Source organism: Rhinatrema bivittatum, chromosome 7 (genome assembly GCF_901001135.1).
Source record: "Rhinatrema bivittatum chromosome 7, aRhiBiv1.1, whole genome shotgun sequence".
Taxonomy (NCBI): Eukaryota; Metazoa; Chordata; class Amphibia; order Gymnophiona; family Rhinatrematidae; genus Rhinatrema; species Rhinatrema bivittatum.
This window is the reverse complement of record NC_042621.1, coordinates 309,923,751-309,951,030: the sequence shown is the minus strand read 5'-3', so window position 1 is coordinate 309,951,030 and position 27,280 is coordinate 309,923,751. Positions and strand designations below refer to the sequence as shown.

Genomic DNA, 27,280 nt, shown 5'->3' with positions numbered 1-27,280 from the left:
CAAATAAATAGCCTTCAACATGTAATGGCCAGAAGGAAACCCAGGTACATCACCCTCCATCCTCTGTCCTCCAGCCCAATCCTCATCCACATCCTGTGTCTTTATTTATTTATTTATTTATTTATTTATTTATTTATTTAGCATTTTTCTATACCGGCCTTCAAGGTTAAATACCTTATCAGGTCGGTTTACATCGAACAGGGACATAAACAGTAAACATAAACAACTTATTATGAACATAACACTTTACCGCTCTGAAAACACACTGCTGGTGTAATCCAGCTGAGAATTTTCTTGTATATTCCACCATCTTTATCCTGAGCTCATTTTGCACTGCATGATGAAAGCCTTCCACAAGAAATTCTTACTCTTACAAATGGAAAATGTTCACGTCATGGTGCTCTTCTCAGTCCCTTGACCCCTTTTCCTGTCCAATCCCGAAGTTTCTGGACTATCTCTGGCATCCATCAGAGTCAGGTCTTAAGACATCTTCCATCAGAATGCATGTCAGTGTGGTAGCCGCCTTCCATAAAGGTATCGGGGATGTCCCTTTACCAGTACAAGCCCTTGTAACACGCTTTTTGAAGGGCTTGCTCTATATGAAGCCTCCACTGCGTCCTCTGGCCCCTTCTTGGGACCTAAATCTGGTTTTGGGTCGGCTCATCAAACCACCGTTCGAGCCTCTTCACTCCTGTGACCTTCGATATCTCACATGGAAAGTAATTTTCCTTTTGGCTATCACTTCAGCTCACAGAGTTAAATGAATTACAGGCCCTAGTTACCTATCCGCCTTACACTAAACTCCTGCAGGACCGGGCGTTACTCCGCTCTCACCCTAAATTCTTGCCTAAGGTAGTCTCAGATTTTCATCTAAACCAATCCATCATACTACCTACCTTTTTTCCCAGGCCCCATGCCAACCCAGGAGAACAGGCTCTGCATACCCTTGACTGTAAACGGGTTCTAGCATTTTACCTAGACCGTTCAGCTGCCCACAGGAAAAGCACTCAATTGTTCGTCTCTTTCCACCCGAACAAATTGGGGAAGCCTGTGGATAAGCAGACTCTTTCCTCCTGGTTGGCGGACTGCATATCCTTTTGCTATCAGCAAGCAGGCATTCCTTTTCACGACTGTGTTAAAGCACACTCTGTGAGGGCCATGGCGACTTCAGTAGCACACCTGCGATCGGTGCCGCTTCCTGACATCTGCAGGGCTGCCACCTGGAGTTCTCTCCACACCTTTGCAGCCCACTTTTGCTTGGACAAAGCCGGAAGACAAGATTCCATCTTCGGCCAATCTGTCCTTCGTAACCTGTTTCCAACGTGACATACCAACACCCTTCTGCCTGCCCGGTGTGGTTCAGGATGCCCTCTACCAAATTCCACCCCAGCCGTTGTGCCTGTTGCACACCGTTGGGTACATTTGGTGCATGTTCGGACATCCTCAGCTCGGTACTCACCCATATGTGAGGACTACCATCCTGCTTGTCCTGTGAGAAAGCAAATGTTACTTACCTATAACAGGTGTTCTCACAGGACAGCAGGATGTTAGTCCTCACGAAACCCTCCCGCTGCCCCGCGGTGTCGGGTTCGTAACGTTTTGTTATTTTATTTTTCGGCACTGCCTGTAGCTTTCAAATAAGACTGAAGGGGGACCCCTGCTGGCTGCAGGGTTAGTGCCATGCTGGGCATGCTCAGTGTGCCAGTCAAAGATCTGGAAACTTTGACAGAAGTTTTCTGTGATTGGGCTCCATCCTGTGATGTCACCCATATGTGAGGACTAACATCCTGCTGTCCTTTGAGAACACCTGTTACAGGTAAGTAACATTTGCTTTCTATTTGGTATGGGCTGTATATTGTTTCAACGGGTCAACTTCCTGGTGGGCCTGCAGGCTTGTTTCTGGCCCCAGTTCAAAGAATTTGCATTCTCCAACTTGAGTGAGTGGTCCAGGGCTCTATAAGACTGGCAAATGTGGCCCCTTTTCCCTGAGGGGTGGTTATATTAGTTTCTCCATTTTCGCTGTTCTGTATTTATTTATTAATAAAATCATTTACCTGAACATATCACCCCAGCATCTTCAGCGTGGCTGCAGGCATTGGTGAACGAGCCACTGTTAGGACACTGCCAGAGATGAGGCTCGTTGCCTCTACACTGCACATTGTGCAGGACTATATTTCCTCTACCACGGCCAAAAAAGGCTTTTCCTGGCGCAGAATGCGCAGCTCCACATCTCAGCTGTCTGCACACGACCTGTGCATCCATTCTGTCCCAGAAATTATCACACACCGTTCCCCAGGCTCCATTGTAGTAAACTTCAACACGGCCTCGGCATCGGTGCCCACCACCGACCAGTCGCAGCTCTGGCAGAGGGTTCAAAGATGGACGAAGAGCTGGGAAGTAAACAGAGGATGTTAAGAACAGGGAAAAATTCCAATAAAGAAAATGAGAGAGAGAGAGAGAGAGGAGAAAAAATCTTTTGTTTTTGTTTCCATGTTGTGCACAGAGAGAAATACCTCTCAGTTGGTAAAACCTGTAAACAGCTCCAGTTACCTGGTCTCAGGTGGTAAAACCTGTGAAAAGCTGCAGTTACCTGGTCTTAGGTGATAAAACCTGTGAAAAGCTGCAATTACCTGGTCTGGGGTGATAAAACTTGTGAAAAGCTGCAATTACCTGGTCTCGGGTGATAAAAGCTGTGAAAAGCTGCAGTTACCTGGTCTCAGGTGATAAAACCTGTGAAAAGCTGCAGTTTCCTGGTCTCAGGTGATAAAACCTGTGAAAAGCTGCAGTTTCCTGGTCTCAGGTGGTAAAAGCTGTGAAAAGCTGCAGTTACCTGGTCTCGGGTGATAAAAGCTGTGAAAAGCTGCAGTTACCTGGTCTCGGGTGGTAAAAGCTGTAAAAAGCTGCAGTTACCTGGTCTCAGGTGATAAAAGCTGTGAAAAGCTGCAGTTACCTGGTCTCAGGTGGTAAAAGCTGTAAAAAGCTGCAGTTACCTGGTCTCAGGTGATAAAAGCTGTGAAAAGCTGCAGTTTCCTGGTCTCAGGTGATAAAACCTGTGAAAAGCTGCAGTTACCTGGTCTCAGGTGATAAAAGCTCTGAAAAGCTGCAGTTACCTGGTCTCAGGTGATAAAGCTGTAAAAAGCTGCAGTTACCTGGTCTCAGGTGATAAAAGCTGTGAAAAGCTGCAGTTACCTGGTCTCAGGTGATAAACCTGTGAAAAGCTGCAGTTTCCTGGTCTCAGGTGATAAAACCTGTGAAAAGCTGCAGTTACCTGGTCTCGGGTGGTAAAACCTGTGAAAAGCTGCAGTTACCTGGTCTCGGGTGATAAAACCTGTGAAAAGCTGCAGTTACCTGGTCTCAGGTGATAAAACCTGTGAAAAGCTGCAGTTTCCTGTTCTCAGGTGATAAAACCTGTGAAAAGCTGCAGTTACCTGGTCTCAGGTGATAAAACCTGTGAAAAGCTGCAGTTTCCTGGTCTCAGGTGATAAAACCTGTGAAAAGCTGCAGTTTCCTGGTCTCAGGTGATAAAACCTGTGAAAAGCTGCAGTTACCTGGTCTCAGGTGATAAACCTGTGAAAAGCTGCAGTTTCCTGGTCTCAGGTGATAAAAGCTGTGAAAAGCTGCAGTTACCTGGTCTCGGGTGATAAAAGCTGTGAAAAGCTGCAGTTACCTGGTCTCGGGTGGTAAAAGCTGTAAAAGCTGCAGTTACCTGGTCTCAGGTGATAAAAGCTGTGAAAAGCTGCAGTTACCTGGTCTCAGGTGGTAAAGCTGTAAAAAGCTGCAGTTACCTGGTCTCAGGTGATAAAAGCTGTGAAAAGCTGCAGTTTCCTGGTCTCAGGTGATAAAACCTGTGAAAAGCTGCAGTTACCTGGTCTCAGGTGATAAAAGCTCTGAAAAGCTGCAGTTACCTGGTCTCAGGTGATAAAAGCTGTAAAAAGCTGCAGTTACCTGGTCTCAGGTGATAAAAGCTGTGAAAAGCTGCAGTTTCCTGGTCTCAGGTGATAAAACCTGTGAAAAGCTGCAGTTACCTGGTCTCAGGTGATAAAACCTGTGAAAAGCTGCAGTTACCTGGTCTCAGGTGATAAAAGCTGTAAAAAGCTGCAGTTACCTGGTCTCAGGTGATAAAACCTGTGAAAAGCTGCAGTTACCTGGTCTCAGGTGATAAAAGCTGTAAAAAGCTGCAGTTACCTGGTCTCAGGTGATAAAAGCTGTGAAAAGCTGCAGTTACCTGGTCTCAGGTGATAAAAGCTGTGAAAAGCTGCAGTTACCTGGTCTCGGGTGGTAAAAGCTGTGAAAAGCTGCAGTTACCTGGTCTCAGGTGATAAAAGCTGTGAAAAGCTGCAGTTACCTGGTCTCGGGTGATAAAAGCTGTGAAAAGCTGCAGTTACCTGGTCTCGGGTGATAAAAGCTGTGAAAAGCTGCAGTTACCTGGTCTCAGGTGATAAAACCTGTGAAAAGCTGCAGTTACCTGGTCTCAGGTGATAAAAGCTGTAAAAAGCTGCAGTTACCTGGTCTCAGGTGATAAAAGCTGTGAAAAGCTGCAGTTACCTGGTCTCAGGTGATAAAAGCTGTAAAAAGCTGCAGTTACCTGGTCTCAGGTGATAAAAGCTGTAAAAAGCTGCAGTTACCTGGTCTCAGGTGATAAAAGCTGTAAAAAGCTGCAGTTACCTGGTCTCAGGTGATAAAAGCTGTGAAAAGCTGCAGTTACCTGGTGGCCAAGGTGCTGGTGGTCGCACAGCTGTTGAGATAAAAAAGTAAGATTTGAATTCCCAGCTGAAGATGTGTCCTGGCAGTGTTTGTGGGTGCAGGGGAACATAATGAAGCTGGAACAGCAGTCTGTGTTGTAAGGTTCCTTGTGGGGCAGTAGTGGATGTTTACAGCTGACGGCATCTATGGCATCCCACTGGTTGCCTGCTCAACACATGATCAGCTCCTATGGCTTTAACAGAGCTCTCAAGGTTTTGGTTGACAATTTTATTTTATTTCTAAGCATTTAACCAGTAATAAATTAAGAAGAGGCCTTATTTTAAACTAGATAATGTTAGTTCTAAACATAATAAAGGAAACAGTACTGAATGCAATCACTTCATATGCTGATTAAGCTTCTATTATACTTAAATAATATTTTACTAAAAGGAATATATAGAATAGTAAAATAAAGTATTCGATAGTGACCATTTCTGCCCCCTAATCTGCCCCGACATTCCTGCTCCCTGGGTCACTGTAGATCCTTCTCAAGGTTTGGTTTCCTCCCTCCGTTCACAGTACCTGTCCCAGTCAGGTCTGAATATGGTCACGGTTTCAGTTAATCCCCCTCTGCTGCCACCATCACCCTCTCAGTAAGAAGCATTTCTCTCAGGGATGGAGTTGATTGGCCAGATCTAGACATTGATTCAGAGCCAATGCCTTGCCTCACCCCCCAGCTCCCCCATGGTGATAAATCTTCAAGATATCACTGGTCCTCTTCTGAGTGCAGTGAGCACGGGGTCTATGCCCACACTCACAGGCTCCACCCACATATGGGAGGACAGAGGGGGTGGGGTCTGTGAGTGGAGGCCTAGACCCCATGTTCATTGCTCTTTGAGAATCAGTGCTGCAGCTGCGGCCTGTGGGGAGGAGCCAAGGACCATGAAGAGGAGGCAGCAGCATTCAGGGCAGGAACTGAGGGTGCCGGGGGACAAAGAATTTGCTTTCCTCCAAATTATGCCACCCTAGGTAGCGGTCTAGTGGGCTTGAGTGTAAATCCAGACCTGTTTTCCTCATATTCCCTTTGATCCCTCACTCTAATTTCCTGTTGGAGATCCCTTGTTCTTGAATTTCTTACTCCAGTGAAATTCCACTTTCCTCTGATTGCTTGAAACCTTTAAATACTATAATACTTCTATTCTATTCAAATATCCATTGAGAGACCTCACTGCACAATGTTAATATCCATAAAGAGACATCACTGCACAATGTAAATAAGTTACCTCTGTAAATTTTTACGCTACTATCCTTATTTCCTTCCTCTCCCAGTTCTACAACCTTGTTTTATTGTAACTTTTGCTTCCGTTGCACTTGTTATAAGAACAGTTTTTGCACCCCCTGTTATATGTAAACCGGCATGATATGATCTTATCATGAATGCCGGTATAGAAAAACCTTAAATAAATAAATAAAATAAATATTCTTATCCCCGTTCCCTCTTTCTTCTAGAGAGTAAATTAATAGTTCATTATCTTCCAGTGTGCTTTAAATATTATAATGCTTATAAGGCAGCAGCATTCAGGGCAGGACTTAAGGGTGATGGGGGACAGAGAACTTGCTTTCCACCAAATTCCACTTTCCTCTGATTGCTTGAAACCTTTAAATACTATAATACTTCTATTCTTATCCCCGTTCCCTCTTTCTTCTAGAGAGTAAATTAATAGTTCATTATCTTCCAGTGTGCTTTAAATATTATAATGCTTATAAGGCAGCAGCATTCAGGGCAGGACTTAAGGGTGATGGGGGACAGAGAACTTGCTTTCCACCAAATTCCACTTTCCTCTGATTGCTTGAAACCTTTAAATACTATAATACTTCTATTCTTATCCCCGTTCCCTCTTTCTTCTAGAGAGTAAATTAATAGATCATTATCTTCCAGTGTGCTTTGGTGCGTTTCCACGCACTGCAATGTGTGGAAAGCTAGCATTACCTGATGGCCGAGGTGCTGCAGGTCCAGAAGCTGTTGAGACAAGAAATCAAGAATTTAATTCTCAGCTGAAGACGTGATCTCGCAGGGTCTGAGGGCATAGGGGAACAAGACGAAGCTGGAATCCTGTGAATGTGGGTAAAAGTAATCTCACCATACAACAGTGCCTGTACTTTACCTAACCATAAGGGGCACTGCTGGAGATGTGTTTAGGATGGACACAGCAATGTAGGTACTGAGATTTCATATTGAAATACTTACAAGTACTTAACCCCATGTACATACATTCCCACTGTGTCCTTCTCCCCTCCATGAAAGGTAGCTGGCAGACCCATGAGTAGAAAGCACCTGTGGGCCTGCAAGCACTATGGAGAGTAGAGAAATGAAGCTCCTTAATTTCAGATGTTTTAACATTCCTGGGTGGTTTTGAAGTTTCATATAACGTCCTTATCATAAGGTCAGTGATGCAGCAGCCTCTCACCTCTCCCACCACTCTCGAGCCTTCTCACATCTGAACAAATAAATAGCCTTCAACATGTAATGGCCAGAAGGAAACCCAGGTACATCACCCTCCATCCTCTGTCCTCCAGCCCAATCCTCATCCACATCGTGTCTTTATAACTCTTTACCGCTCTGAAAACACACTGCTGGTGTAATCTAGCTGAGAATTTTCTTGTATATTCCACCATCTTTCTCCTGAACTCATTCTGCACTACATGATGAAAGGAGCATCGTTCGGGAAAGCCCCTTATAAATGCATTAAGTTAAATGAATAAAAAGGAATCACCTCTAGCTTCTTTGCTGGAATGTGCTTGATAGGTAAAATATATATGTAAATAAATTATTAAGCACAACTAAAGTTAGCAGAAATGTATTTCTTTCCAGATTTTGTGTACATTTTTTTGAAGAGTAAATGTTTACATTTGGGAGCTAGAAGCAGAAGTATGGCATAGTACTCATTTGTATGATACCTTTCCTAGTATTCAGTTTGTTTTATTTAAAAATCTTATATAATGCAGCTTCCAAGAATAATACGTCTGGAGCGATTGGTACATGTACATCCATATTATTCATAAATACATTAACTTATCACAATATGGACACTAAAACACAAACAATACTATTTTACAGCATAAACTTAATATGTATCAAGCATAATAATATGCATTGGTCCCTGGAGTGATCGGGGTAAATCCTGCATGCTTTAAAAAGCTATGAATTCTATTTATTCTGTTTTTTTTTAAAATTGTTTTAGCACTTGGATTAGAATTTAGGTTCCTTGAATTCTTAGTGTATGTGAGCTAGCTCTGACTATTAGAAAGTTAGTTTCTCAAGACGAAGCTCCTAGCAGTGGGAATTTGAATGGAACGATGCACATTTTGATTGATACCAAGGGTTCATCTCTAAAAGTGTGTATAAAGGAGTGGCCTTTATCCCCTATTAATCTCTTTGAGACCATTCATCTAGTCTGATCCACCCTGTTTCTAGGAAAGAGAGAGATTTCTCTGTGGACCGGGCTGTGCTGAGCAGGATAAGAGAGTGAACTCGGCTGGGAACAGGAAGCTCCACGTCTCCAGGAGAAGACATTTCTGAAATATCTCGGTTGTAAGGTAAAGCTGGAGGTGCACTGCTGGAGGTAAGCAGTCTATGTGCGTGGATGCTGAAAATTTTAAAAGCATCTGGAATTTATAAGAAGAAAGACTGGTGTCAGTGTGGTTCCTGCCTCTAACCTAAGAAAGTTATTCGACTATTCTACAGGGTGGATCCTGTGGGAGAGATTATAAGAGGTGATTCTCAGGAGTCATTAGGAGGAGTCTAGAGGAAGATCCTTGGATAGTGTCTGGGGAAAGGCCACACAGGAATGGCACTCTACCTTGGATTCTGATGGTTTCGCAGGAGAGGAGGTCTCTCTTTTAATGGTGAGGTTCTATATGTTGAACTCAAAATATGTTAAATTTTTGAAACTGCTGACCCTGGATTCCCCATTAAATTGCTCTTTTCTTCTTGGAAAACAAGATTTGGTGTGGTTTGTATATTATTTCAACGGGTTGACTTCCTAGTGGGCCTGCAGGCTTGTTTCTGACCTCAATTCAATAAAGCTGCATTCTTCAACTGATGTGAGTGTTCTAGGGCTCCACAGGACTGGCAAGTGTGGCCCCTTTCCCCTGAGGAGTAGTTATATTAGTTTCTCCATTTTCACTGTTCTGTATTTATTTATTTATTTATTTATTTTTGGTTTTTATATACCGGAAGTTCCTGTATAAAATACATATTTATTTATTGTTTATTGTTTATTTATTTATTTATTGTTTGTTTGTTTATTTATTTATTTATTATTTATTTATTTATTGTTTATTTATTTATTGTTTATTGTTTATTTATTGTTTATTGTTGTATTTATTTATTAATAAAATCATTTACCTGAACATATCACCCCAGCATCTTCAGCGTGGCTGCAGGCATTGGTGAACGAGCCACTGTTAGGACACTGCCAGAGATGAGGCTCGTTGCCTCTACACTGCACATTGTGCAGGACTATATTTCCTCTGCCACGGCCAAAAAAGGCTTTTCCTGGCGCAGAATGCGCAGCTCCACATCTCAGCTGTCTGCACACGACCTGTGCATCCATTCTGTCCCAGAAATTATCACACACCGTTCCCCAGGCTCCGTTGTAGTAAACTTCAACACGGCCTCGGCATCGGTGCCCACCACCGACCAGTCGCAGCTCTGGCAGAGGGTGCAAAGGTGGACGAAGAGCTGGGAAGTAAACAGAGGATGTTAAGAACAGGGAAAAAGTCCAATAAAGAAAATGAGAGAGAGAGAGGAGAAAAAATCTTTTGTTTTCATTTCTATGTTGTGCACAGAGAGAAATACCTGGTCTCAGGTGATAAAACTTGTGAAAAGCTGCAGTTACTGGGTCTCAAGTGATAAACCCTGTGAAAGCTGCAGTTATTTGGTCTCAAGTGATAAAAGCTGTGAAAAGCAGCAGTTACCTGATCTCAGGTGATAAAACCTGTGAAAAGCTGCAGTTTCTGGTCTCAGGTGATAAAACCTGTGAAAAGCAGCAGTTACCTGATCTCAGGTGATAAAACCTGTGAAAAGCTGCAGTTTCTGGTCTCAGGTGATAAAACCTGTGAAAAGCTGCAGTTACCTGGTCTCAGGTGATAAAAGCTGTGAAAAGCAGCAGTTACCTGATCTCAGGTGATAAAACCTGTGAAAAGCTGCATTCTGGTCTCAGGTGATAAAAGCTGTGAAGAGCTGCAGTTACCTGGTCTCAGGTGATAAACCCTGTGAAAAGCTGCAGTTACCTGGTCTCAGGTGATAAAAGCTGCTGTTACCTGGTCTAAGTAATAATGGGAGATTTCAGTTTCAATTACCCCAATATTGACTGGGTAAATGTAATATCAGGACTTGCTAGAGACATAAAGTTCCTGTATATAAAAGACTGCTTCATGAAGCAATTGATTTGGGAACCAACGAGAAAGGGAGCTATTTTAGATTTAATTCTTAGCGGAATGCAGGATTTGGTGAGAAAGGTAATGGTGGTGGGGCCACTTGGCAATAGTGATCATAACATGATCAAATTGAAACTAATAACTGGAAGGGGGACAATAAGTAAATCTACAGCTCTAACAGTACATTTTCAAAAGGGAAACTTTGATAAAATGAAGAAAATAGTTAGAAATACAGTCCAGATGTATTTCATGCATTAAGAAAGGTGGAAGGAAGGCAAAACGATTACTGGCATGGTTAACAGGTGAGGAGAAAGAGGCTATTTTAGCCAAAAACAAATCCTTCAAAAATTGGAAGAAGGATCCATCTGAAGAAAATAGGATAAAACATTAGCGTTGTCAAGTTAAATGTAAAACATTGATAAGGCAGGTGAAGAGAAAATTTGAAATGAAGTTGGCCATAGAGGCAAAAACTCAGAATAAAAAGTTTTTAAAATATATCCGAAGCAAGAAACCTGTGACTGAGTCGGTTGGACCGTTAGATGACCGAAAGGTTAAAGGGGCTTTTAGAGAAGATAAAGCCATTCTCACAGGACAAGCAGGATAGTAGTCCTCACATTTGGGTGACATCATCATCAGGATGGAGCCCAATCAAGGAACACTTTTGTCAAAGTTTCTAGAACTTTGACTGGCACCACTGAGCATGCCCAGCATGGCACCAACCCTGCATCCAGAAAGGGTGCCCTTTCAGTCTCTTTTTTTTCCGCACAGCTTTTGCCACGCTGAGTTAGGAGCTTTTCCACGGTTTCCTGACAGGAAATTTTTCTTCAGGACAAGTTTATCAAAAATTTTCACCCCAGCTGGGGACCCCCTTGTATACCGTCGATACCCGTGTCCGTTCAGTAAGTTTTACTACCTTTTCAGTTGGTTACCGATGGTTCAAACTTTTAGGCCCGGAGGTCACCGACCATGCCACTGCCTAAATTTTCGACGACAACGATGGTGATGGGTTTTCGTAGGTGTCTGGACTGTCGGAGGACAATGTCCATTACCGACCCTCACTAGGTTTGTGTGTTGTGCTTGGGCCCTACCCATGATGTAGACTCGTGTACCAACTGTGCCCTAATGACCCCTAAAGGACATCGGGCTCGTTTGGAAAAGATGGCATTATTGGTCCATTCCAAACAAGTTTCTTCATCAAAAGCTTCGAAGTCATCGACACCGTCACCAGCCAAGTCCCGTCATCGGTCGAATACCGATGACTCTCAACCCGCATCGAGGACTTCGGCTTCCGCTTCTTCGGTGCCGGACACCAGTAAGGGAGACCATAGAGAAAAGCATCGGCATCGCAAACCCTTACCATCTGATCCGAGCGCACCGGTGGCCTCCACTTCCACTTCCAAGGAGCCACCAAGGAAGAAGGCCTGTGCCGAGGAGCCCCAAACCTCCTCAGTGCCAGGTTCACCGAGGCGTCCCTTGCCTTCGGGAGAGGCACCGACCGATGCTTCACTGATACTGGTGGTTGTTCCGGCAGTGCCCATCCAGCTTCCCACTCTGGACCTGGTCTTAACAATGCCAGTGTTCCGTGAGGAACCAAACCGGATAGTTCAGGAGGCGGTGGTGCAAGCTCTCCATGGACACCCGATTCCATCGGCACCAATACCAGCTCCGATTCCGACGCCAGATCCGATGCCACCGATGCTTGCACTGTTGCTGAACAGAATCGATGCCCTCATCGGTGCTTTGCCTTTGGCACCGGGGAAAACACCGTTACCTCAGAGTCCTTCGATGCCCATTCCCTTCTCTTCAGATGAGGGTGAATCGCCGATGCCAGACCCGATACCAGGCCCCTTCTGGAGTGTTACACCACTGAGGAGGCCACCGAGGTCATCGAGTCCTTCACCGCTTTTGCCACCGATGCCCCATTGACCTCTACTGATGCCGACATCGGTGCTACCGATATAGCCACTGGGCCCTTCAGTGCCCCAACCTCCTCTGGCCGGGGGAGGTCCATTTTTGCCCTCTGGAGAACCATTGGGTGCTTGGGATTAGCACTATCATCCTTGGTCTGATGACTCTTCGGATTCCCAAGACATGGGGGATATTCCATCAGAGCCTTCTCCTCCTGATGAGAGAAGAAAGTCTTCGCCAGAGGTCCTCTCTTTTATAAGTTTCATGAAAGAGATGTCGGAGTCTATTCCATTCACTCTCCAGACTGAAGAATACTCCAGACATAAAATGTTAGAAGTCCTTCAGTTTGTTGATGCACCGAAGGAGATAATGTCCATACCTGTTAGAGATGTGAATCGTGTCCTCGATCGTCTTAACGATCGATTTCGGCTGGGAGGGGGAGGGAATCGTATTGTTGCCGTTTGGGTGTTTGAAGTATCGTGAAATCGTGAAAATCGTGAGCCGGCACACTAAAACCCCCTAAAACCCACCCCGAACCCTTTAAATTAAATCCCCCACCCTCCGAACCCCCCCCCCCCCAAATGCCTTAAATTACCTGGGGGTCCAGCGGCGGTCCGGAACGGCAGCGGTCCGGAACGGCTCCTGCAATTGAATTGTGTTGTCTTCAGCCGGCGCCATTTTTCAAAATGGCGGCGCAAAATGGCGGCGGCCATAGACCAACACGATTCGACTGCAGGAGGTCGTTCCGGACCCCCGCTGGACTTTTGGCAAGTCTTGTGGGGGTCAGGAGGCCCCCCCAAGCTGGCCAAAAGTCCCTGGGGGTCCAGCGGGGGTCCGGAAAACGATCTCCTGCCGCGAATCGTTTCCGTACGGAAAATGGTGCCGGCAGAGATCGACTGCAGGAGGTCGTCCAGTGGCAGTCCGGAACCCCCGCTGAACGACCTCCTGCAGTCGATCTCCTGCCGGCGCCATTTTCCGTACGGAAAACGATTCGCGGCAGGAGATCGTTTTCCGGACCCTCGCTGGACCCCCAGGGACTTTTGGCCAGCTTGGGGGGCCTCCTGACCCCACAAGACTTGCCAAAAGTCCAGCGGGGGTCCGGAACGACCTCCTGCAGTCGAATCGTGTTGGTCTATGGCCGCCGCCATTTTGCGCCGCCATTTTGAAAAATGGCGCCGGCTGAAGACAACACAATTCAATTGCAGGAGGCCGTTCCGGACCGCTGCCGTTCCGGACCGCCGCTGGACCCCCAGGTAATTTAAGGCATTTGGGGGGGGGGGTTCGGGAGGGTGGGGGATTTAATTTAAAGGGTCGGGGGTGGGTTTTAGGGGGTTTTAGTGTGCCGGTTTTCCTGCCCTCCCCCTTCCCCCGATTACGATTTTTTGACGATAAATCGGGGAATTGGTATTGTATCGTGGCCCTAAAGATTTTTGACGATTTAAAATATATCGGACGATATTTTAAATCGTCAAAAAACGATTCACATCCCTAATGTCCATGAGGCCCTCCTTGACCTCCTTCAACGCAATTGGGAACATCCAGGAACAGTCCCTGCGGTAAACCATAAGACTGATGCTACATATTTGGTCCAAGCAGCACCTGGATTCCAGAAGGCTCAACTTTCCCACCATTCAGTGGTGGTCGAGTCCGCCGAGAAAAAAAACAGAAGGCCAAAACCTCATTCGTCCACACCTCCAGGAAAATAGCAGAAATTCCTCAACGCTTTTGGGCGTTGGGTCTTCCATGAAGCCATGTTAATCTCCCGTATTGCAACTTACCAGCTTTATATCTTGCAATACAACAGGAACCTGTTAAGAGCAGCTCCAGGATCTTTTCTGATACTCTTCTTGACCAGTTCCAGGACCAGCTAAATGCCATTCTGAAGAAAGGGTTTGGATGCTGGTAAACATGAGGTGCGCTCCGCTTATGACATGTTTGAACACAGCCACCAGAGTGTCAGTAGCTGGAATAAGTGCTTGGAGATGGGCCTGGCTCAAGTCTTCGGATCTGCGTTCAGAAGTTCAAGAGAGGTTAGCTGACCTCCCTTGTACAAGAGGTAACCTCTTCGGTGAGAAAATTCAGGAGATTGCTCAACTTAAAGACCATAATGAGATGCTACGGCAACTCTCGGCTGGGCACATGGAGTTCTCCACTTCTTCTAAATGCCCATTACGTAAGGAGGCTAAGCGAACCACCTTTAAGGCACGCAGGTTCCACCCACCTCAGATTCTGTCTCGTCTGTCTAGACCATATCAGAAGCCTCAATCTCGCCAGCCTAGGCCTCAGAAGATGCAGCCTCCTCCACAGCCTGGTCCTTCCTCTGGTTTTTGACTGCCCAATAGAGAGCAAATGTCCACCTCCACCACTGCCGCAATTACCAGTGGGCAGCCGTATCTGCCACTTCATCAACATCTGGCACACGGTCACCAAAGACCAGTGGGTCCTGTCAGTAATAGCTCAAGGTTACCATCTCAACTTTCTGTCCATTCCGTCAGACTCCCCACCTCATCCGACGTGGAGTTCTGCCGACCACTCTTCACTTCTAGAGGAGGAAATAAGATCCTTTCTTCAAGCCAATGCCATAGAACAAGTTCCTTCTCCACAAAGGGGAAAAGACTTCTACTCCTGGTACTTCTTGATACCAAAAAAGTCTGGAGGCATTCGTCCGATATTAGATCTTCGGGGCCTTGAAACAAGTATTTACATAAGGAAAAGTTCAGGATGGTAACCTTGGGCTCTCTACTCCCTCTGATTCAACAGGGAGATTGGCTTTGCTCTCTGGATCTAAAAGACGCGTATATGCACATAGCAATTACCCCGTCCCACAGAAAATACCTCCAGTTCCTCGTCAGAAACAAGCACTTCCAGTACCAAGTGCTTCCGTTCAGCCTGGCATTGGCCCCTCATGTCTTCACGAAATGCCTGGCAGTAGTAGCTGTATACTTAAGGCGACTGGGCACTCACGTCTATCCTTATCTAGATGACTGGTTACTGAGGGCTCAGTCTGCAGAGGCGATTCTTCAATCCCTCCATCTAACCTTGCAACTACTACTGTCCTTGGGATTTCTAGTGAATTATCAAAAATCCAGTCTGATTCCGTCCCAATCCCTCTCCTTCATTGGAGTGGATCTTGACGCTATCCAAGCACAGGCTTTTCTTCCCAGGGACAGAGCTCATAAGCTTGCAGTGCTTGCACACACTATACAGGTTTCACCGAACCACGACTGCTCGTCGTTTCTCATCTGCTGGACCACATGGTGTCCTTGGTCCATGTTACACCAATGGCTTGACTCACTGTACGGTAATGCAGTGGACTTTAAAATTCCAGTGGTCTCAGGCACACCAGCCAATGTCCAACATTGTCCAGGTCACCAGGCAGCTTCGTCTCTCACTAGGTTGGTGGATCCAGGAATCCAACCTGCTCATGGGATTACTCTTCTAAGCTCCAGAACCTCAGATTATTCTCACTACAGATGCTTCCACTCTAGGTTGGGGAGCACATGTCCACAACCTGCAGACTCAGGGAACCTGGTCTGCAGCAGAATGTCTTCAAGGACATTAACATCCTTAGAATTAAGAACTTTGGGGAAGGGTTTATCATTTGTACCTACGGTGGTCCCTGATGACTTTGATATACAAGTACATTTATACCGTTTCTTTAGATCCCTTAAATTAAAACATTTTTATGGATTCCCCCCGCTTCTCAAGACATGTCAGTAGTCTACCCTAAGTCGAAGTGGATCCCCCCTGTCCCATTGATCCGTCTGTGATAGTCTTTGAGAGTTTGGTGCGAGCTCTCAAGCATCGGAGCTGCAAGGAAGATGGGGCAATGAAGAAGCACTATGGGCCAACCTAAAAAAAGATGGGACATCCATTTTTATTGGAGTGGTTTACAGGCCTCCAAACCAAAAAGAAGAGCTGGACAGAGATCTGGTTGAAGACATCCAAAAGATGGGAAAGAAGGGAGAAGTGGTGATCGTTGGAGACTTTAATATGCCAGATGTAGACTGGAGAATCCTATCTGCAGAATCTAATAATAGAGAAATAGTGGATGCCCTGCAAGTAGCTTTGTTCAAACAAATGGTTATGGAACCCACGAGAGGAGGAGCTATACTTGACTTAGTGCTCACTAATGGAGATAACGTCTCTGATGTCCAGGTGGGCGCGCACCTCAGCACCAGTGATCATCAAACAGTATGGTTTAATATCACAAAAAAGATACGGAAAAGAAGCACAAAAACCCGAGTTTTTGCAGTTCAAAAACACAAAACTTTGATGAAATGGGGAAGTACCTGGAGGAAGAACTAAAAGCTGGGAGAATGTTGAGAGATGTGGATCAACAGTGGACCAATCTAAAAAGAGCAATTGCCAAGTCAACTAATCTATATGTTAGAAAAGTAAAGAAAAGCAAAGAAAAATGAAACCTATCTGGTTCTCAAAGGAGGTGGCTGAGAAATAAAGGCTAAAACATAGAACATAGAAACATAGAAATGACGGCAGAAGAAGACCAAACGGCCCATCAAGTCTGCCCAGCAAGCTATGCACTTTATCCATTTTTTTACCTTTTTCTCTCTCCCACCTGTTACTATTGGCTTCCAGTACCCTCCAGCCCTAATTCCCCTCCACCCAATTAGAGAGCAGCTCTGTATCTGCATCCAAGTGACATCCCGCTCAATTAGGGGTAGCAACTGCTGTAACAAGCAGGCCACCCCCCTTGCCCCATACTCTTACCTACCCCTGTTTTTATTTTTTTGTTTTGTTTTATTTATTTATTTATTTATTTATTTATTTATTTATTTATATTTTTTGGAAATAGCAGCCCTCCATCCTTCCGCTCCGTGAAGCTGGAACACCAACCTACTGGCCACTGGCATCCCGCTCCGTGAATGCCTCTGTGGCTACTGCCGCTCCGTGCAGTGTTTGAATGCCTCTGTGGCTACTACCGCTCCGTGCAGTGTTTGAATGCCGCTGTGGCTACTGCCGCTCCGTGCAGTGTTTGAATGCCTCCACTTTATTCACGCCCTCTAGACTTGATGGATCCACAGTGTTTATCCCATGCCCCTTTGAAGTCGTTCACAGTTTTAGACTTCACCACTTCCTCCGGAAGGGCATTCCAGGCATCCACCACTCTTTCCGTGAAGAAATACTTCCTGACATTGGTTCTTAGTCTTCCTCCCTGGAGCCTCAGCTCGTGACCTCTGGTTCTGCTGATTTTTTTCCGACGGAAAAGGTTTATCGTTGTCTTTGGATCATTAAAGCGTTCAAGAAATACAAAAGATCCCAAAGGGAGGAGCACAAAGAAGAATATCTGGTAGAACTGAGGGAGACGAAGAAATTAATCAAGAGAGCAAAAAGTCAAGCAGAAGAGAGGATTGCCAAGGAAGTAAAGAGAGGTGACAAAACATTTTTCAGATACATCAGTGAAAAGAGAAAAGTTCAAAGTAGTATAGTGAAATTGAAAGGTGGAAAGGATCAATGTGTGGAGAGAGACGAAGAAATGGCAGAAATATTAAACGAATACTTCTGTTCTGTGTTCACGAAGGAGGACCCTGGAGAAGGACCGTCCTTAGTTAACAAGATACTGGAGGGGAGTGGAGTAGATGTAACTCCATTTACAGTAGAAAATGTATGGGAAGAGCTGGAGAAACTGAAAGTGGACAAAGCCATGGGGCCTGATGAGGTTCATCCCAGGATACTGAGGGAGCTCAGAGATGTGCTGGCGGGTCCGCTGTGTGACCTGTTCAATAGATCCCTAGAAACGGGAGTGGTGCCGAGTGATTGGAGAAGAGCGGTGGTGGTCCTGCTTCACAAGAGTGGGAACAGAGAAGAGGCTGGTAACTACAGACTGGTTAGCCTCACTTCGGTGGTGGGAAAAGTAATGGAGTCACTGTTGAAAGAGAGAATAGTGAACTATCTACAGTCGGGAGAATTGATGGACCAGAGGCAGCATGGATTCACCAGGGGAAGATCCTGTCAGACAAATCTGATTGACTTTTTTGACTGGGTAACCAAGGAATTGGATCAAGGAAGAGCACTCGATGTCATCTACTTGGATTTCAGCAAAGCTTTTGATACGGTCCCGCACAGGAGACTGGTGAATAAAATGAGAAGCTTAGGAGTGAGTGCCGAGGTGGTGGCCTGGATTGCAAACTGGTTGATGGGCAGAAACCAATGTGTGATGGTTAATGGAGCTCTCTCTGAAGAGAGGGAGGTTTTAAGCGGTGTACCACAAGGATCGGTGTTGGGACCTGTCCTGTTCAATATATTTGTGAGCGACATTGCGGACGAGATAGAAGGTAAGGTTTGTCTTTTTGCGGATGACACTAAGATCTGCAACAGAGTGGACACGCCGGAAGGAGTGGAAAGAATGAGACGAGATTTAAGGAAGCTGGAAAAGTGGTCGAAGATATGGCAGCTGAAATTCAATGCCAAGAAATGCAGAGTCATGCATATGGGGAGTGGAAATCCAAATGAACTGTATTCGATGGGGGGAGAAGGGCTGATGTGCACGGAGCAGGAGAGAGACCTTGGGGTGATGGTGTCTAATGATCTGAAGTCTGCGAAACAATGTGACAAGGCGATAGCTAAAGCCAGAGGAATGCTGGGCTGCATAGAGAGAGGAATATTGAGTAAGAAAAGGGAAGTGATTATCCCCTTGTACAGGTCCTTGGTGAGGCCTCACCTGGAATACTGTGTTCAGTTCTGGAGACCGTATCTCCGAAGAGACAGAAACAAGATGGAGGCGGTCCAGAGAAGGGCGACCAAAAAGGTGGAAGGTCTTCATCGAATGACTTATGAGGAGAGATTGAAGAATCTGAATATGTACATCCTGGAGGAAAGGAGGAGCAGAGGTGATATGATACAGACTTTCAGATACTTGAAAGGTTTTAATGATCCAAAGACAACGACAAACCTCTTCCGTCGGAAACAAATCAGCAGAACCAGGGGTCACGATTTGAAGCTCCAGGGAGGAAGACTCAGAACCAATGACAGGAAGTATTTCTTCACGGAGAGGGCAGTGGATGCCTGGAATGCCCTTCCGGAGGAAGTGGTGAAGACCAGAAGTATGAAAGACTTCAAAGGGGCATGGGATAAACACTGTGGATCCATATAGTCTAGAGGACGTAAATGAATATGGGGGAAAAAAATTTTTTTGCATTCACAAAAAAGCAGGGAGTAGCTTGCTTTTTATGGCAGTTACTTCCCCAAATCAAATAAGACTGATACTTCACTTTCAGTGCATATCCAGCATAGCTCTCTGCTTCAACGGCAGGGGAGGAAGTCTGACACTTCAAGCATATCCAGCATAGCTCTCTGCTTCAACGGCAGGGGAGGAAGTCTTCAAGCATATGCAGCATAGCTCTCTGCTTCAATGGCAGGGGAGGAAGTCTTCAAGCATATCCAGCATAGCTCTCTGCTTCAACAGCAGGGGAGGAAGTCTGACACTTCAAGCATTTCCAGCATAGCTCTCTGCTTCAACAGCAGGGGAGAAAGACTGACACTTCAAGCATTTCCAGCATAGCTCTCTGCTTCAACGGCAGGAGAGAAAGACTGACACTTCAAGCATTTCCAGCATAGCTCTCTGCTTCAACGGCAGGGGAGAAAGACTGACACTTCAAGCATTTCCAGCATAGCTCTCTGCTTCAACAGCAGGGGAGAAAGACTGACACTTCACTTTCAGTGCATATCCAGCATAACTCTCTGCTTCAACGGCAGGGGGAATGAAGAAAAGTGGATCTATATACAGACAACCAACAAGATTGAAATTACATAGTCGGGGTAAACAAGCATGGGTGTAGCTTGCTTATTGCAGCGGTTACTACCCCTAACTAATTAGCTAGATATTCATTTAGATGCAGCTCCAACACTGCTCTCTACATTAATGGTGGGGGTGGAAGGGTAATAGAACCAAAAGGTTACTAAGAGCCAAGAGAAACAGATAAGTATGAGAAAAAAGAGTGTGAAACTTTCTGGGCAGACTGGATGGGCCGTTTGGTCTTCTTCTGCAGTCATTTCTATGTTTCTATATTTCTGAGATAGCCGAATTGAGAGGTCGTAAACATTATACCTATTACAACCTCAAAAAAGAGGAAAGTTTAGCTTTGACATCATTGGCACACGATCCTCAGATTGTCATAAAACCAGCAGACAAGGGGGTGGTATCGTTTTGATGGACAGCAGTGATTAAGTGACCGAGATCAGACGCCAGCTTAATGATACCTCATTTTATAGACCCTTAGAGAGTGACCCCTCGAGGGAATTACAGGCAGAAATAAGAATTTTGGTACAAGAAGCGGTTGAGCGGAAGTTTATCACCCAACGAGAATCTCTATTTCTCATGGTAGAACATCCGGTTACCCCCGGTGTTCTATACTGTACCCAAGATTCATAAATCACTTGAGAACCCCCTGGGGTGCCCTATAGTGTCGGGAATAGGATCAGTTCTGGAACCCCTTTCAAAATTTGTGGATGTATTTTTGAAACCGTTTGTCCCACTTATTAAATCATATGTTAGGGATTCAGCACACCTTATTACACTCCTAAATAATAGTGACCCTCCGGATGGCCCAACCTTTCTGGTGACACTAGATATTATCTCTCTGTACACCAATATACCGCAGGAGCAAGCTCTGGTAGTTATAGAACACACATTAAATTCACCTAATACTAATACTTGAGCCCCTACCGGTTTTTTGATTGAACTAGCTAGGCTAGCTCTCACTAGGAATTTTTTCATGTTTCAACAAGATTTTTTCCAACAAATCAAAGGCACAGTAATGGGGTCTACGATGGCCCCCAGTCTGGCCTCTTTATATGTAGCGGATTTTGAGGAGCAGTATGTATATACATCAGAGTGGATGGGTTTTATACATCATTGGTTAAGATACATTGATGATATCTTTTTGGTATGGTCTGGCACCGATATCCAGTTTTTTACTTTTATTGACTGGCTGAATTCATGCAATCCCAATTTACAGTTCAATTTTGTCATTCACCTAATCAGATAGCTTTTTTAGATATTTTCATCACATGAAATGATACAGAATGTCACACATCCATTCACCGCAAGGAGACAGACCGTAACACACTTTTGTCTTATGACAGTTTTCATCCTCGTCAACTCAAGAATAATATCCCCACAGGGCAATTCTTAAGACTACGTAGGCTGTGTTCTACTAAGGCAGATTATGTTAGTAAAGCTAAACAGATGATTATTTGGTTTCAAGAAAGGGGGTAACTGGTAAGAGTGTTGAAGAAAGTATATAAACGTGCCTTATATGTTAATAGGGACTTATTGTTCTTACCTTCACCACGAGACACAAGTTCGTCTGTTAATTGTATTTTACTGTTCTCCACTGTGAGTAACACTATTTCTCGGATCATTCGTAAACACTGGGTAGCATTGTCCCTTGAAACACATTTGCAGAGTAGACTTAGATTTACTTTTCGTAGAGGCAGGAATATACGCGACAGATTGGTTCACTCTGTCTTTTCCACCACTGATACAGAGTGCCATACAGGCACTTATAGACCTTGCGGGCACTGCTCGGTATGCGAACACACATGTACAATCACAGAGTTTAGTCATCCAATTTCCAACAAATGCTATAGATTGAAAGTTGACACTGATTGTGAATCTTCGGGGGTGGTTTATGTGATTTATTGTCCGTGTATGAAGCTGTATGTGGGTAAAACATCCCGAAAGATCAAAACACGAATTATAGAGCACAAATCTAACATTAAAACTGTTAAAGAAACAGCTCCTCTAGTATCCCATTGGACACAATTGTCCCATACAGTATCAGACTTAAAATTTTTTGTGATTGAGATGGACACACCGCCGGTGCGGGGTGGCGATCTCTCGATCCTCCTGATTAGACATGAACAGAATTGGATTTATACCCTCAACACCGTCTCTCCACATGGGTTAAATGTGGAATTGGAATGGAGTTACTTTATTTAATGGTGATGCCGTCAGTATTGTTTGCTGCAGTGTGATTGGTTAACTCTTTACCCTGTGACCATCTAGACGGATGTTCGCGCCAAAACAATTGCCTTTAAATGTCAGCTTTGACGCAGCTCTGATGCGCTCCTCAATACATGTAAGATCTATGATGACAACAGGTATGTTTTTCATCTGTTTACTAATTGTTAATGGGGGAAGTGGTAGTTAGTTTTGTATCAAACAGTTATTGCTTTTGGACCCGCTTGGTTATTTTGGTCTATTTGTACCTGTGCTTGCATTACAGATGCTTGTGTGTTAAAAGTACCCCCCGAGGCAGCCGGACTGGCGAAACTGAGTCCGTGTTGGGGGATTTTGTTGGGAAGCCGTTGTAGTAAAAGGAGCAGCTATTGTTTGAAAAGAAAATAAAGACTATATATGAATCAGACCAAAAAGTTTCTTCTGCACTTCTATTTTTCATATTACTGCAGCAGAAGCACGACATCAAATACATTTTCTGGAGTGCAGGGCGATCAGATATGCCCTTCTAGCTTTCAAAGATTGCTTATCCAACAAGGCAATCCTAATCCAAATGGACAATCAAGTAGTGATGTGGTATATCAAGAAGCAGGGTGGAACCGGCTCCTACCTGCTGTGTCAGGAGGTAGCGCAAAATCTGGGCTCTAGCTCTATGTCGTTCCATGCTACTGAGAGCAACTTACTGGGGCGGGCATGGACAATGTACTAGCAGACAACTCAGTCGCAAATTTCTACCCCACGAGTGGTCACTGAACCCTGCAGTGGCGGAATGCATATTCCAGAAGTGGGGGTATCCAACTATAGATCTCTTTGCGTCGATCCACAATCACAAAGTGGACAACTTCTAAGAACATAAGAAATAAGAAATTGCCATGCTGGGTCAGACCAAGGGTCCATCAAGCCCAGCATCCTGTCTCCAACAGAGGCCAAACCAGGCCACAAGAATCTGGCAATTACCCAAACACTAAGAAGATCCCATGCTACTGATGCAATTAATAGCAGTGGCTGTTCCCTAAGTAAATTTGATTAATAGCCGTTAATGGACTTCTCCTCCAAGAACTTATCCAAACCTTTTTTGAACCCAGCTACACTAACTACACTAACCACATCCTCTGGCAATAAATTCCAGAGCTTTATTGTGCGTTGAGTGAAAAAGAATTTTCTTTGATTAGTCTTAAATGTGCTACTTGCTAACTTCATGGAATGCCCCCTAGTCCTTCTATTATTTGAAAATAACCGAGTCACATCTACTCGTTCAAGACCTTTCATGATCTTAAAGACCTCTATCATATCCCCCCTCAGCCATCTCTTCTCCAAGCTGAACAGCCCTAACCTCTTCAGCCTTGCCTAAGTCGTAGTGCCAGGACTCCACCAAGGTATGCGTTTGCTCTCTCTTGGACAACAGGTCTCCTGTATGCCTATCCCCCGCTTCCACTCATAAGCAAGACTCTTGTGAAGCTACATCGAGACAAGGGTCTCATGATTCTCATAGCTCCATACTGGCCGCGACAGGTGTGGTTTCCCATCCTTCGTGACCTCTCTGTGTGCCCACAAATTCGCCTGGGCGCAGATCCATCACTGATCTCTCAGAACGCCGGGGCACCTGTGACATCCGAACCTCCAGGCTCTGGCCCTGACAGCTTGGATGTTGAAAGGCTAATTTTGCGGCCTCTCAGACTCTGTATCCCAGGTCTTAGTAGCTTCACGAAAGCCTTCCACTAGAAGATCTTATCATTCTAAATGGAAACGGTTTTCGTTGTGGTGCACATCAAAGGAGTTAGATCCCCTTACCTGCCCCACAATGAAGTTTCTAGACTACCTCTGGCACCTCTTGGAGTCGGGTCTCCAAACTTCCTCCATTATAGTACATGTCAGTGCGGTGGCCGCTTTCCATAAAAGGGATGTCTCTATTTCGACGCAACCCTTAGTAGTGTGCTTTATGAAGGGCTTGCTTCACCTCAAGTCCCCTCTCTGTCCCCCGGCCCTTGTTTCAGACCTTAATGTGGTGTTAGCGTGGCTCATTAAACCTCCTTTTGAGCCTCTGCACTCCTGCGAGTTATGGCATCTCCCTTGGAAGGTGCTCTTTCTTCTTGCTTTGACGTTTGCTCGCAGCATCAGTGATGGTTACTTACCCCCTTACACAAAATGTCTTCATAATCGGGTGGTCTTTCTCACTCATCCTAAATTTCTACCTAAAGTAGTCTCTGAGTTCCATTTAAATCAATCCATGGTTTTGCCTACTTTCTTTCCAAAGCCCCACTCCATCAAGGTGAACGGGCTCTGCAGTCCTTGGACTGCAAGCATGCGCTAGCCTTTTATTTGGAACGCACTGCAGGCCATAGGAAGTCCACCCAGCTATTTGTCTCTTTTGATAAAATTAAACTGGGAATCCCGGTGGGAAAGCAGACCCTGTCCTCCTGGCTGGCGGACTGTATTTCCTTCTGCTATCAGCAAGCAGGCCTTCCACTCCAGGGACGTTTTAAAGTGCACTCCATTAGAGCAATGGCAACGTCTGTAGCACATCTTCGGTCTGTACTTCTTGCTGACATCTGCAGGGCTGCTACATGGAGTTCTCTCCATACCTTTGCAGCTCATTATTGCCTGTACAAGGCTGGCACCCAAGACTCTATCTTTGGCCAGTCTGTTCTATGCAATTTGTTCTCAGTTTAATACCCAACTTCCTTCCAACGTCCAGCTGGGAATTTCAGGTTGCCCTCTTATCTAAAATTACCCCTGTTGTTGTGCCTGTTGTGCATCTTTGGGTGCTTTGGTATATTGCTCGGGCATCCTCAGCTCGCTATTCACCCATATTTGAGGATTACCATCCTGCTTGTTCTGTGAGAAAGCAGAGTTGCTTACCTGTAATAGGTGTTCTCACAGTTCTGTTATTGTTTGTAAGGTTTTGGGTGAACCCTTGGACACTGTGGCAGCTGACCACGCCCACGGGGGAAATCCCGTATGGGGCCACAGGTCAGGCTCAGCTTAGGACATACAACACAGAATTATCTTTTATTAAATAGAGTTGTGAAGCCACCAGAGGTGGCAGTAGTGAGTAGAGATGAAGCCGGCTGGGCTTGTAGTCCCTGAGGACACTAGAACAGCGATCCCTCAATAGCTGTGCTGTAGTGGACAGAAACTGAGATAGTGAGTACAGTGGAGCATACACAGGATTCTGGTATATAGCCTCGTTGGTAGATTACTCACACAGCGGTTTCTCCCGGAAGGTAACACAGAAGCTGGAATAGAGGCAGGCCCTCGAGGAGCGAGTACCTGGTTCCAGGGAACAGCTCTGAGAGAATATAGATGGTAAGTCACTGATGGTGTAGGCAGCGGTTTCTTCAAAGGCAGAAAGTGAGCTCAGTCAGCGAGTCCGGGGAACATGGGCTCCGCGGGAGGAGTCGCCAAAGAGGTAAGGAGGGCGGAGTGGCGACGTCGGGCAGCGACAGAGGTAACAAGGACAGCAGGATGTTAGTCCTCACGGAACCCACCCGCCACCCCGCGGAGTTTTTTTTTTTTTTATTTAGCATTTTTTATATACCGAGGTATAGCAGAGTTGCCTTCACTCCGGTTTACATTATAACAACCAGTTACATTGAAATTTGACAAATTACATTAAACAGACTGAGAACTGACATATAATGCAATGCAACACGCAAACGAGCCATTACAATAGCTGGCCCTACCCTATGGAACTCCCTCCCCACTCATCTCAGACACGAACCCTCACCACAAGTCTTCAAAAAACAGCTAAAAACATGGCTGTTCTTGAAAGCCTTCCCTCCGGATTCCCAACCCCTTCAACTGCATGTTCTTGAAAACCTGCCCACTTGACCCTTACATGCACTACCGCATATCACCCCCCTCTCAACCACCCCCTCCTTTTCCCCCCCTATTCCCACCAGAACTAATCGTAACCGTAACCAATTCAAACTGTATATATTGTATATAGGATAGATGCTACAAATTATATTCCCATTCATTTGTATTCATATGTTACAATGTTTTTTACTTCAATAGTTTAATCAATTGTTATCTTGTTAAATGTAAAATAGGGCAGATCTCGCCCTATTCAACCTGTTACCTGGAAACCGATGTGATATCTCGATCGAATGTCGGTATACGAAATAAATAAATAAATAAATAAATAAATAAAATTAGTTTAAACAAAAACAAGATATACTAAAAGTTAGGTATACTGAAAAAACAGGGTTCATAGATAATAGGAGATATCTGTAGTTAGGAAGCAGGATAAATTGTCCAATCAGGAGATTGATAGTTATGAGATCAAAAGTCCGAGCTGTCAGTATGAGAATGGCTTAGTAGCCAAGATTTTAGTTCTTTTTTAAAAGATTTAGGGTTTTCTTGACCAGCAAGGTACTGAGGTAGTGAGTTCCATAATTTTGGGCCGATGATGGAAATGGCTCTATTTCTGGTGGAAGAGAGTTTGGCGAGAGGAAGAGATGGAATCACAAGTTGTATTTTAATAGTTGTTCTTGTAGTGCGTAGGGAGTGGTGGATATGTATGACGTCATCAAAAGCAGTGTAATCTGCTTTGTAAATTGCTTTCTGCAGTATTGAAAGGACTTTGAATTCGATTCTTTTCTCAATTGTGAGCCATTGTAATTGGTTGAGAACAGGAGTGATGTGTTCAGATTTTTCTTTTCCCCGTTAAGATTCTGGCAGCGGTATTCTGAAAGAAGCTGTAATGGGCTTAGGGATGACTTGGGTAGGCCAATCAGAAGAGAATTGCAGTAGTCCAAACAGGAGAATATTAGGGCTTGAAGGACTGTTTTGAAGTCATGGGGGTGAAGCAGTGGTTTTAGGTGTTTGATTACCTGTAGTTTGTGGAATCCTTCTTTTGTTCTAGTAGAGATGTATTTTTTATAATTTAGATCATTGTCCACCCAGATGCCTAAATCTTTAACATTGTCTTTAAGTTGGATGATGGAATTGTCAAATTGGAAGGGTGGAATAGTTTTAGGTCCGGAGTTTTTTCTGGCGATGAGTATGCATTCAGTTTTGTTCATATTTAAACATAATTTAAGTTGGATTAATCTGTTTCTGATTGTGTCCAGGAGAGAGGCTGCACTAGACATTGTATCTTCTAATGAGGAGGAAATTGGAATCAGAATTTGTATATCATCGGCGTACATGTAATATGATATGCCAGACTGGATAAAAAATGGCAAAGAGGAGTAAGGTAAATGTTGAATAAGATGGGTGAAAGTGCCGATCCTTGCGGTACACCTGTTTCGAGGGGGATGG

General features: G+C 44.9%; 1 protein-coding gene across 1 annotated transcript in view; it reads right to left on the bottom strand.

Moving 5' to 3' along the window:
- Positions 1-27,280, bottom strand: part of LOC115096252 (deleted in malignant brain tumors 1 protein-like) — a 397,025-nt gene that overhangs the window by 345,752 nt on the left and 23,993 nt on the right. The window contains exons 2-3 of the mRNA XM_029610760.1: positions 9,092-9,427; positions 2,055-2,390 (exon numbers count right to left, since the gene is read on the bottom strand). Coding sequence (XP_029466620.1) covers positions 2,055-2,390; positions 9,092-9,427 — 672 coding nt within the window. The remainder of the gene's footprint in view (positions 1-2,054; positions 2,391-9,091; positions 9,428-27,280) is intronic.